This window comes from Trichoplusia ni (assembly GCF_003590095.1).
Source record: "Trichoplusia ni isolate ovarian cell line Hi5 chromosome 18 unlocalized genomic scaffold, tn1 tig00000961_group17, whole genome shotgun sequence".
Classification (NCBI taxonomy): Eukaryota; Metazoa; Arthropoda; class Insecta; order Lepidoptera; family Noctuidae; genus Trichoplusia; species Trichoplusia ni.
The window spans coordinates 1-13364 of NW_020799775.1; the positions used below are offsets into that span (position 1 = coordinate 1).

A 13364-nucleotide genomic window follows, 5' to 3' on the forward strand; every position below is an offset into this window, starting at 1 on the left:
CAGTAATGTCTCAACTCCCATCTTATTTCTAAAGGAAAGGAAGTGTCTGAGCGAAAAACCCGTTGCAGCATCAGCTGAGCCATTTCATTTTGCTATTATTTTTAACTCTACCTATTTATGATACACCATTAATAAGTTATTTTTTATGATACTTAATTATAGATATAAGGTTTTTTTATTAGTACTGTTCGCGGCCTTGATTTTTATCAAGAAGGTCAAGTTTTGATGCTTTGGCTTGTTCTAATACTTCTTTTAAGTTCTAAGTACTTGAAAGTGTGTAAAAAAAAGTAATTGGGAGAGATATCATAAATTATCAAGCTGTTTATGATTACCAAGTAAAATTAAATAATAATTATTCTTAACAGTCGACCGTTAAAACATCTAATAATAAACATACACAACAACCAAATGACTACATGCCCTTAGCATTCAAACATCAATTAAAAATTAGGGCAGACAATACACGCGATTGTATGCCTCATGCACGCATGCATTATTAAAAGTACACTCATCATTTAAAGAGTGTTAAAGGATCTAAACTCTTAACAAACATTCTAAATACTTGTTAATCATACGTTAATGACTCAGATAATTAACTTTACTTTCTACCTGAACTTCTACTAAGACATTCAAAAAAAGACTTGTTTTTGCGGAAGTGAGAGAGCGCTCTACATTGCGCGTAGCCGTATCTTGCTTGCACACTATCCTCAATCTTCCTTTATGAATTCTTAGTAAGGGTTGTTTAGTGAATCAGTAAACACATCCTTTGTCTTTATTCTAAGAAAAAAGGGTCCAAAAAGTCCCGTAAAATTGATTTCTGGGAAATTTGACACAATTTTGAGGGTAAATGAGTCATTGTTGGATCCAGACGGCATATGAATCAACTGCATTCTTGGATGCAGGTTTTTTAGTATTTTTGTTAGGAATTGCCTCGGTATCGCAAGGCATTTTAATTTACTGATTCCAGAACGAAAGAGAGTCTTAAGGTTTAGATTTAAAATATACCTAAATAAATTTCTAGCTTGGGTTTCAAACAAACTCACCATTCGCGACAAGTCGCAAATTTGGTCCAAGCATAGGACAAGTATTTTTTGTGATCCACAAACGCAAAAGGACTTTCCCATAGATAGTTTTGGGGTGGTTAAGGATACATTGAAACTGGGCTTTTTATCAATTGTACGGATTTTACAAAACTTTTCCTTATTAATAGAGCAATTGCATTATTTGAAGTATTTGAGGGCTTGCTTTGTTTCTTTGAAAGTTCTTAAACTGGCATAATATTGTGCAAAAATCTCACTTGTTCAATAAGCAATTATCAATACCATGCTATCATTTCGTCGGATTTTTAAAACGGAAAATCGATTAGTTATCGTCCAAACATCTTGAATTCCTTAATCATAATTTATCTAATTATCAAATTGTGAGTCACGTTTTTCCTCTGTCTACAAATGTTTTACTTTATTCAAGGAATTAAAATAATTAGGTCTTTTAATAACTCGAGGGTTCTTAGTAATGAACGGAAGACTGTCATGGGATAAAGCAACTAGTATATTATTTATATACACTCTCCAAGGTACCTACTTTTCTTTGTGTGGAAGGCGTAGAAATAATCAGGCAGGTAGCAAAAAAAAAACATTAAGCTTGTGGATACTACCAGCAATAATAACTCAGTCTGGACGATCAATGCAACATTTTGTATCCCAATTTGTGTCACTTCTCTCTCTAAAAGATTCCTTCATCAGGATCCTTCTTCTTTCAAGAGGTTTCCTTCATCTCCACCAGCCAAAAGTTTAGTATTAATTAAGTTATCATCATGTACCACATGGTTCAAAAATTTCAAATTTAATTATTGTGTCGCGGGGGATTTCACAAACATTCAAGTCACATGCACAAAGACCTGTTATAAGTGGGGATTGAACCTGCGGCACGTTGCACACAGTGGATTTGGCATGGTTACATTAGTATCTACATCATCCAGAGCAAAATGAAACACTTGAAATCGAGTCTTGTAATGCTTACTGCAACATTAAATAAACGTGCTTAGACGTTACTTAGAAACATGTTCCGTGTTCCCCAATTGATTTGCAAATCCAAGGTATGTGATACGCACAAGAATGCAACTTCTAACAATTGGAATTAAACGATACGTGGTCGGAATGATTTTGATGTGTAAGCAAATATTTCTAGTCACCTCATTGTATTTTAATTGTATGTCTGTTTGAAACAATAACATTGCTTTTCTTGGTAGCCTTGGTTGACAATTGTTTATGTGGTTTTTGTCCGAAAGGCGTCTGGGTTTTGTTTTCATTGTAAGTACAGACAGTCAAGAGAGTAGTCTAGTCGAAAGTTTTAAGTATGGATGGATTTTCCTAACAATTTCACGCAAAAACCAATAGACGGATTTGAATAAATTGTTACACAGATAACTAATAACTTGGTTTAACATGTAAGAGTTTTTATCCCTACTTTATGTTCCCGTGGGATCATTTTCGATTCGCAACAGGTATTCATTGAGATATGCCAAAAAATAAATGAAAATTAATATAAGACTGATATGTCTTGAAACAATTGAGATATATTTGGTTTTCATACATTTTTAAATAAAACCTTTTTTTTAACCTACAAAGCTATGAACATAAATGTTGCAAACAATAGTTTTTTGATATACATGCCATTTAATACAAGGAAGTTAATGAGGAAAATTTTGAAAATGATATTACAGAAGTACTACAAAAGCAGTGCGTAGAATGGGAATAATTGGAATTCCTATAGCCAAAAGTTCATTTTAGCAAAGAGCGTTCAAAAACTTACCTATTCTTACAAACCTCGAATTGAAACCTAAATAGGACAAGTGGACAAAAAACGGAAACTCTGTCAATGAGGCATCCCAATCTGTCGTCTGCCAACAAGCTAACTCTCATGAACTGTGATGGTTACACATTCGCTAATATCCAATAATGATAAATTTCTATTGTCGCTCTAACAAAAATACTAAAAACAAAGGTTTAGGATAAAGAACAGTTGCTTATCCTAGATCTTTAAATCTGATCTCTTCATCATCTCGTAACTCGCAAACATTTAAAATAATGTATGCTATTTATTCAATTCAATAAACTTAAGCCTGATATCATAATAAAGTTACATTGTCTTAACGATCACATGTTATTATAATACATTATTCAATATGGCTGACAATTACTAAAAATAATTGACATTGTCCTGTCAATTGTTTCATAGCCTGTATCCGGTGTTTTAAAACTCAGTTATTCATTGGACTAAACATATTTTAGTGAACATAAAATAAATTTAACAAATATTGCGCCTACAGAGGTTTGAAAATCGATATTTTATTTCCTTTTCAAACTAATTGGAATATTACTTTTAGCCTTGATGACTGAGACAATATTAGAAAACTTCAAATGTATGGGAATGACATGACTTTGATATGTCAGCTCAGTACATTTGAGTATTAGAATGTTCTATCCGTGGTGTCTTAGAATTGTCGAAATAAAACAAGCATGAAACTTTAAAAAGTTCTCAGATGCTCAAAATTTTAGCAACTGCCACGTCTCATATTTTTATAATCACGCAATTATCAATAGTAATGAATCATCACAAGGATTCAATGATCGTCATCAAATAAGTTGTATCAAAGTGAAAGTTCCACCTGCTGACGTGGTGAGAGGTATTTGGGTTCAATATGTGATACTGATTCATAGGCCATGTTGTGTAATCCATGGTCTTTACTTAAAAAGTCTCTGAACTCCTTTTTGTATGGGTTTTCTGAATACCGAGGTACTCAATGATGGTGCAAGAATGTCTTCGTAACTGAACTTTTTGGGATCTACCTTTTAACTTACCCAGCCTTTGATATTGTCGGTTTGATACGGTATTTACACTTCGGTTATGTTAATCTAATGTATGCTCCACGGATAATAAATTGAGTGAATAAGGTCACCAGGACAAATCAACTGTGCGCATATTTGCTAAGAAAGAATTAATGTTTATAGAGTTTTGGAGTATTTTTAAAAATAAACAGAAGATGGAAAGATCGTCATACCGTTAGAATGTGCAGAAGTACATTTTTTGGAAGAAATCCTTTACATTTTTTTTTTATAATCTCGATTCTTCAAATGTTTAAGGTTTAATTTTTGACAACGTTTTGCATGGATTAATAGACACAAGGAGTATAAAATTGTCATTTTAGAAAATATACCTATATCTCTACACCCAAAAACAAAAATTAGGAATGTAACCGAATGATAAAATAAAACGAATATATATTTTTATACTACGTAATAAATACGGTAAAGATAACCGATTTATGTAATTTCACCTACTTATATGTCTGCTTATAATAATATTATAGTATTGTAACATTGAGTTGATAAGTTATCCGCAACCCGAATACGCGAATCTAAGCTGTCTGCCATCCACAAAGATAAAATATGACAATATGATAATAATATGACATTTACACCCGTGATCTACTTAGTAACGTGATTGGCAATGTTTTTAGCACTTGTTTTGAATGTAGGTGACAGATGAATCTTAAAAATACAGTTGTAATGCGTAGTTATGTGATATTGAGATGTAAACAAAAAAGGCATAATTATTGAAAGCGTTGATTTTTTTGATTTTGATGAAATAAATGTTAAATTCAATACTATATGCATTGATTATTTACATGTTTGTGTGTAAGAATTGCACGGAATGCCCAGTGGTAGAGACCACCATCACAGACTCACTGTAGAAGACGTATCGTGAGCTCGATTCACGCGTTGGACAAGCATTTACGTTAACCAGAGAGACTGGAAGTCTGGTATGTGTGACTTAAATCTGCGCGTTGGCAGAATTGTTTACTTTCAGTGTATCTGTCTTTTCAATAAAAATCTTGATACTTAAATGTGGAAACTATTAAGTTGTATATATTACACAGAGATTTCTTTTTTCTTCTTCTCTTTTTTTCTTTCTTTGCTTTAAATTGTTAAAACGCATCGTTTTCTACGCATTAATACGTCTGTTGAAACTGCAGAGATCATTAATATGTCAAGTCTTAGTCTTAATCCTAACATCAAGACTCCTATTTAAAGTTCCTAACCTATTGAATGAGGACGGTATTGTCCTCCTAACCGGTTTAAAATCGGGAAACCCAATGGAGGCAAGCCAAGATCATAGACGATTATCTAATGCGTGACCAACATGCAGGTGCGATCACATCTTCTATTTTTAAGGTTAGTAGCGCCTGCTATATATTGAAAGTGGTCCCACTGGATAATATATATACTAAGTTTCATTTAAATCCGTTCAGTAGTTTTCCGTGAAAGAGGAACAAACATCCATACATACAAACTTTTGCGTTTATAATATTAGAAGGTCAAGTTTTTGCCAGCGTTTTTGATGGTTGGATTCTGGTTCATCATTATCAGGCTAGAATAACTGATTGCTGGATATGAAAGTCGCCATTTTTGCCTGTATTTCGTCCGTTTAATCCATCAAATCCTAAAACTTGCATTTCTTCCGGAATCGTCTCGCAAAAGATAAAAAGCGCATATGTGAAAGAAGGGGTTATATTGAATCCAATAATTCTTAAAGTTGATTCTACCATAATAATATAATTGGAAGCAAAAGGGCTATTAAGTATAAAACTATGCATTATTTTTAGTAACATTACATTATCTTACGATATCATTATTTCATTAAGCTTTGATAATATCACCAACGTTTGTGACTTCAACACGCGGTGTGTCTTAACTTTGTGGGACAAAACAATAAACTGCGATAGTAATTTGTCCTTCAATTTTAGCTGATTATTATTTATTTTATGATCATTGAATATTGAATCCTGTGTTTTTAACATTTTACTTCAATTTAGCTTGGGAAGAGGCTTGGCAGAAAAAGAAAAGAAGAAATAATAGATTTTTTTAAGATCCTATGTGTGATCCCACTGCTGGGCAAAGGTCTTCCCCTCCCCCTTTTTTCCAGACCTCTCAATCTTTCTTCAAAAGGGCGCCGATAAGGAAACATGTTTGTCTTCCTAGAGAGCTGATGAAGATAACTTTTGAGAGGAACTTCGGACTTCCTCTAAGACAGTCAGGTTTTTATTTGGTTTAAGTGTAGTAAAAACGAGTCTATTAAACTCGCTTTGGTCTGTAATTGGAACTGGAACAAGCCAGTCATTTAAGACCATATAAAAAATATGTTTTAGTCAAACCATAAAACCGCTTGCGTCAAAACCATCTATATGTAAGCGTAAAACTTACATTTTTGAGTTTGAGCAAACCGTTTGATGGTCGCTCGTCAAGAACTGTGAACAAGTTCTCTCTGTCTCTGTTCAGCTTCCCTTTAATAATAGAGACAGCATATTCCTTAACGGCTACTTAAAACTGAGTGACGTTTCAGTTAAGTCTTTCCTTTTCAGCTAAACGCGATACCGAGTTAAGTTAAACTTGTGACTCATAAAAGTTTAATACAATGCAGTACGCAAACAATGACTTAAAATGACTACAACTTAATAGTTTCTAAATTAAGGTCCTTTGAGGAATTTTGGTAACAGCTGTTTCACTTACATGGTCATTAAAAGAAAATTAGAAATAACATAAATATCGTTATGTCCTTAAAGTTTATGGTTATACTTTACATTACATTGTTATGCTTTACTAAGTACTTAAACATTGTACAAAAGTACATTAAATAATATTACATTATCAAAACACAGACCAAAAAAAAACACAAAGTACCAAAAATAGTCTCAAAAAGCACTCCCGCGCAGAATAAAAATACAACAAAAAAAACTTACTAGAGAGGTGGTAACGGCAACAAAATCCAAATTCAAATTAAGAACCACACAAATTCTAGAACACAATTTCAAATTGAAACATTCGATATTTAAAGTTTTAAACAATAACCATTCAAAACAGCGTTCGATGCGCGACTGAACGTTTTGCAAACTGATAGCTACGTTCACTTCAATAGAAGAATAATATTGACACACACCCGAATTTCAACTTAAACTCTATAGCTTTAAAGTCTATATTGCATATATCGTTTTGCTTCTAGTACTTTGTGAAACTGTCCAAGCCAGTATTGAGGTCAGTGACGTCTTTTTTCTGTAAGATAAATTTGCGGAAGCGAGAGGTCTAATTGAAATGAGTACATGAATGAAAGAGTAAGAATGATCCTTGTGTATCAGAGAAATTTGTAGTTGTGGTCAGTCATTAATTTTTGTCAATTAGGGAAGTGACTGAAGTGAGTTCTTTGGGTCATGACCGTTACTCTATGATACATTGCACTTTCTATTACGAAAACAATTGGTCATCAGATAAAAATAAATAATTAGTAAGATTTTTTGAGGTAGCAATATTTTTACACATGTGGGTGACGTAGGCGTACCACATGCAAAATATTGCCTTGTCAACCCAATACGCCAATTTGTAGGTAAAAAATTATATCTAAAATTTGCTTTATTGTAGTACAGGTATTTTGTTTGACACTTGATATTTAACATCGTAACATCAGCATAATTTACAGTACAAGTCCCACAGTTGGGCTTTGACACCACTTTTCATATTCCATTCTATTCGTTATCATATCAATCTTGTTAAATAAAATCCTACCATAACTTTCTAAAAATTTTTTGCGAACACACAAAATATATAAGAACACCGACGCAGAAATCGAACTGAAGACGTCACAATCCAATGGTCAGCAAAAACTTATACTTTCATACTAATTATGTACAGTTACGAGTTTCGGCCTTGATGACTCAAACACTCAGTGAAATGAAACTGGTTTGGCCGAAACTATTTGAGTAATGTTCAAACTAACGTACATTATTACAGAGAATTCTGTAGTTTTTTATGTTCTAGCTTCTGCTGACTAAAAGCTTGCCATATGGAGAAGGCAAGGAAAAATAAAGGCTTTCTAGTAGATTCCGGTATTCACCAAAAGAGATGATGACTGGGTATAAAAAGGAAAATTCTAATTAGTCCCTCAGTTAGATAATTGAAAAGTATTAGACACGTATATTTCCTGTTTCAGAAAAAACTAAAATTAAAAAAGATTAACTGCTTTAAAGTTTAGGAGCGGGGGCTTGTGACGCAACGCGTATGTTTCGTTCACTGTAATCTGGTCAAACTATGTTTGAGGGACAAATTAAAAAATAAGTATCTATTATAATACAATAAACTACAAGACGGACATTGGAAAACAAAAGATGATGAGGACAAAAATAATGTTATCATCCTTTATATTTCGAAATAATGTTCTTATTACACAGTAATTATTGATTGGGGTGCCCGTGCCCGTCACATGCAGGCACACTATCTGGTGCACCTGCTGGACAAACAACACCCCTTAACACCATATTATTTCCAGTTTTGTGGAAGGGAGGGGCAACAATACGCCGTATAGTGTCCTGTCCCTCTTTAACACAAGCAAAAGAATTTCTTTAAAACATTATGGTAAGAGGAATGAAAACGACTCCTCCGATTGTAATTTCTAGACCTTTCTTAAACTTTCCATACTGTTGTTGCCTATATAACCTTCATTTATCCACTTTAAGTACCAGGTAACGTTTTAGTACAATCATCATTGATGACCAAAACTGTGACCAATATTTCACCTTGCTCTAAATGGGTTAACTCCATTTTCTTATAATTAGAGCATGTACGCCCATCCTAAGAATCCTTGGTTGATTAAACAGCCTTCCAGAGTACATCCGTATGGGTGTTGCCGTTCCAATGGATCATCTAATTATTTTAAAATTAAGGAACCTTGTTTTAATGAGTAACTGGAAATTAAAAGACACCTTGAGATATATTGGTCATTTGGTATAATATAGACTAACCTATGGACAGTGTTAATGATGATTAAAAGATGGGTTCGGTCTCAGGCTTGACGGAGTGCGTAAATTTTATGCCAAAATTAGGGCATCATTATTTGAAACAGGGTTTTCATTTATTATACTCTTATTAAAGGTGATTTTAAGTAAAGGATCTTTGAGTTCTATAACTGCAAGAATCTTCTGACATTTTCCTCGTCAAAACTTGCATTGAATGTTGGACGCATCCCCGATTACACATTTTATCAAATTCAGCGACCATTGAATTGCTTAATTGTCCTGTAATATGAGTGCTTTTTATTGACCATTGTAGTCCGATATATCCCCAAACCAGTTTATCAGTGGGTTTGGATTCATCCTTTGCATAGTTTGAGGCTAGATGAAATTATGGCAAAATTGTTGATTATTATCATTAGTTTGTGCATAATTCCTGCCAATATGTCAGAAGTAATTTTACAATTTAATATTCAATCACTGTCGTGTTATTTACGTTATTGAGCTAGTGACTATTATAGACAATACAAAATAACCACAAATTTATCAGTTGCGGTGGTAGGTAAATAGTAATATCTATTTGAACTACCAAGTGGAAGTCACGACAATAAATAGTGCGATAATGAACCTTAAGTCCTTGATATACGGTCGCTGTTATAATTAGAGAAAAAAATTGTGCGCAAAAGGGTAAATCTTTACTAAAAGGGGCAAGGTCCATATATTTATGTCTAGGTACATAGTACGTGCAGGTATCGTCATCATCCATAGCCTTTATCCTCCCACTGCCGGGCATAGGCCTCCCCTTTCTCGTGCAGGTTTTAGGTACACCTTTCTTCAAATTTTACCTCAAAAGAAGTCTCATACCAGTCAATTTAAAATGTCATACGAAACTATATTGCGCTCTTACCATATACAGAACGAACAAGCATTCGTTCAGCAGTCAAAGAAGCATTGGAGTATTAAATTGCTCTCAAGAGATTATAATAATAATAAAATAATAATGTTCAATTTTACAAACAACACTCAGTAAACGTAGTATAGGACGTCCTCAGGCACGGTGGAGTGGTGATCTGCGCAAGATGGCTGGCAGGAGCTGGATGCGAGCAGACGACGATAGATCTCGATGGCGGACAATTGGGGAGGCCTACGTCCAGCAGTGGACGAATATGAACTGATGAAGATGATGATGATTCACAAAACACAAGTTATACCTATATTGACGGTGCGGATAGCCGAGTGTTTGAGGAGTGGGGGGTCACTGGTCACTTGTCCTGAGCTCGATCCCCAGGACAAGCGATCCACGAATACTTGTCCTATGTCTGGGTGTTTCTGTGTTTGTGACTTGAATGTTTGTGATATACCCGACACAAGGTTTTAGCCAATAAGAACGGGAATCTTATTAATAAAATATGTACAATTATATTTATATATTGCAAGATTATAAAAATGAAACAAATTGAACATTACTAGCTTTCAATATTTTTAATCAATAATTAAATCAATTATCACAGTCAGAGTTTTAGAAAAATATTTCTCTATACCGTTTACAATTTCTTGTGCGAAATACATTGCTCGATATAAACTTTGTTTTACTATTGTCGTTCCGTATTCAATGCGTAAAAACTGAGCCCTATCCTTAAGACTCCGCTGGTCATTCGTCGCCCAGTTGAAATTTTCACATAATAACAGGACGAATTTCTGTTACTGCGAAAACAACAAAAATTAAAACTTAGCTTAATCAACAGTTAGAACATTTTCCTTTTACAAATGTTATTTTTCATTCACCTATTCGTATGGAACGTACAGGCTTTTCTTAAAATCGATGTATTTTTGGAATTTGTTGGTTTTTCTCGAAGGTTCCTTATAAATCTCTTTGGACGCGCATGTTCCTCATGGCCCATTGCAGTGACGATGGTTTCAAACGGGCTTGTCGGTGGCGGCGGCTCGAGGGGTGGCAGCAGATTCGATGCCTCGCTATAAACTCTTGCAGCTGGTTGTAAATCTGAAAATATTTTTTTTTGAAAAATTTGATAAAACTGATTTGTTTACTGGATTATCGGTCATATATTAAGAGTTCAAAATTTCCCTCCCTGTCCTTAATAAATCGAAATCCGAACTTCGAAGATAATTTTAGTAAATGATTTATTATAGTTAATTTTAGGGTTCTTTACCCAAAAGTAGATATTTGGGTAGGTAGGTGTGGGATCCTGTTTCTGAAGCACAGTTGTGTATCCGCCTTTTAAGTTTTTCTTTAAACAATATCGGACCCTCATCGTTGCGAATCCGACACGCACTCGACGGATTTTTAATCTTTCGATCCAAAACTAGTCGGGCGATCCCGATAAATACGCGTGAGTAAACCGTTTTGTGACAATCAAGCTCCATAAACGAGTGTAAGTGACCGCTTTGATAACAAGTTCTTTATCAAAACCTTGTGATAACTCATTTGATAATACAATAATAAATAATGACACAATTTGTCGGGGCTTTCCTTATTTGGGCAGACTTTTGTGGCGTTGTTTTGCGGGGAATTCCGGATTGAAGAAACAGAAATTGTATACTTTTTCGTTGCTTATCTGGACAAAATTCCATGAGTACTTTAAGTGTACCTAGTGAAAATTAGTACTGTCTGTCCTTCTCTTACCATGTATAGTCTTATAAACCGTGATATACGGAGTCAGGAATAAAGGCATTATTTAAAATCAAAATCACTAGACAACATTCCATTTACAGTGCATTTCACTAACGGATAAACCCACAATGCATGGCATGTCGCATGTTCGATCTCCGCGAATGACAAGCGTTTGTGCGATCCACAAATGCTTGAAATGCGTCTGAGTGTCTTTGTGACTGTGACATGGGGATTAAATTATTTCTGTGAGAAATTTTTGTTACAGAATAATCTATATCTATACTAATATATAAAGCTGAAGAGTTTGTTTGTTTGAACGCGCTAATCTCAGGAACTACTGGTCCAAATTGAAAAATTATTTTTGTGTTGAATAGACTTTTCATCGAGGAAGGCTTTAGGCTCTAAACCATCACGCTGCGACTAATAGGAGCGAAGATAGGAAAATGTGAAAAAAAAGGGCAGGTATAAATCATAACTTATATCTTCTACCCACGGGAACGAAATCGCGGGCAACAGATAGTAATTAATATACGGACATGACAAGTTTTACTAATTTATCGAAACAAAATGAATTTTTGCTACTAAAGAGTTGTTACTTGTTAGAAACATCATCTTTCTTCCCCGGTTGTTGAAATCCACAGCTTTAAGCCAGTAAGCCAGTAGCAGTAAATGTAAAATCTTAATTCAATGAAAATGAACATATGAAAAATAATAACTTACGTTCCTGTTGTTTTCTTCCTAAACCGATATCCGATTTCATTGTGCAGCCTTTTCTTTATTTTAACTTCTAAATTAGTCACCATTTAATTTCACTGTTTTTTTTGTGTTGCTGATATCTCGACTCTCTTTGAATTTATTTGTACTTTTTAAAAGGACATGAAATTAATTCTTCTTGAAAGCACTGATTTTGAAGTGGCGGAAGTTTTTTTGTAGAGACACGTCTAATCGTTCCGTGTTGTAAAGAAATACTGAAATTGAAAGTGTTTTCAATCTTTCCCGGGAATGAGTAATTCATAAATTGACAGCTCGATAAAAGATAATGATTGGCTTCGATTTTAATAGTACAAGGTTACCTTTTGTCTTTTAACGACGCAATATGAATATGACGAAAATTTTGAAACATTGCGTAAATATTTTGCGCTTTATTTTGCCTGGGACTTTATTAAGCCCTAGATATTCTAATGTCATTAAGAGCAACTATATTATTATGTTCCGATTTTATCGGGAAATATTACCGGATTGTAAATTCTAGATGTTTAGGCATAAGTATTATTTTTTAATGCAACATTTGTTTTTAATCATTTAAATCTTTTGTTTTAGATAGAATCGAACACAAAGTAATTTTTCGAGTAAAGTTTTTGATTAAACTAGTTAAATTTGTTTGCATTTAATGATCACTGTGTCATTACATAGAAACATCGATTATTATCAGTTCATAAAGATACGAGGGTATATTGTCAGTCGGTCAATTAGACAGAATTTAGATTAGCAACATCTACATAGACCCTAAAGGACCATTTGAAAAGATGTAAGGTATATAACCTAACACGCCGAGAACTTTAGTTGACGAGAGGCAAGTTTTTTTCTTTACGTACAATTTTATGTCAGTGATTAAACCGTCCGCCTCTGACGTGGCTCACCATAACATATTCTGGAAAATTAAAATGGATGCAACTAATAAGATACTCGTATTTTTATATATCTTTAGTTTAAGATATTGTTTTCCATGCGGTATTCAAATGTGATTTAGGATCTGTTTAAACAAATTTTTGCAAGAACTTCAACGGAAGAGAAATGAAATGAAATAAAATTATTTATTCTGCAAATAGGATATTTTTTTATCACTTTAACATGTCTTTTTTTAGAACGATGGAGCCGACGAGATTCTCAAGGTCT

General features: G+C 33.9%; 1 protein-coding gene across 1 annotated transcript; it reads right to left on the minus strand.

Moving 5' to 3' along the window:
• Positions 1–10299: 10299 nt before the first annotated feature.
• On the minus strand, positions 10300–12421 carry LOC113506503. Its single transcript, XM_026889341.1, has 3 exons — positions 12189–12421; positions 10622–10838; positions 10300–10540 (listed from the first exon to the last, which is right to left on the minus strand). Exons 1-3 carry the CDS (start codon positions 12226–12228, stop codon positions 10429–10431), a joined length of 369 nt encoding a protein of 122 aa, XP_026745142.1. The 5' UTR covers positions 12229–12421; the 3' UTR covers positions 10300–10428.
• Between the last annotated feature and the right edge of the window lie 943 nt (positions 12422–13364).

What these genes read in the sequence shown, in the direction of transcription:
- LOC113506503 (XM_026889341.1), bottom strand. Translation starts at nt 12,228, where the DNA reads ATGAAATCGGATATCGGTTTAGGAAGAAAACAACAGGAAC. An exon ending in AGGAAGAAAACAACAGGAAC is followed by an intron (nt 10,839 to 12,188) that starts GTAAGTTATTAT and finishes AAATATTTTCAG; the next exon opens with ATTTACAACCAGCTGCAAGA. An exon ending in TGTACGTTCCATACGAATAG is followed by an intron (nt 10,541 to 10,621) that starts GTGAATGAAAAA and finishes TTGTTTTCGCAG; the next exon opens with TAACAGAAATTCGTCCTGTT.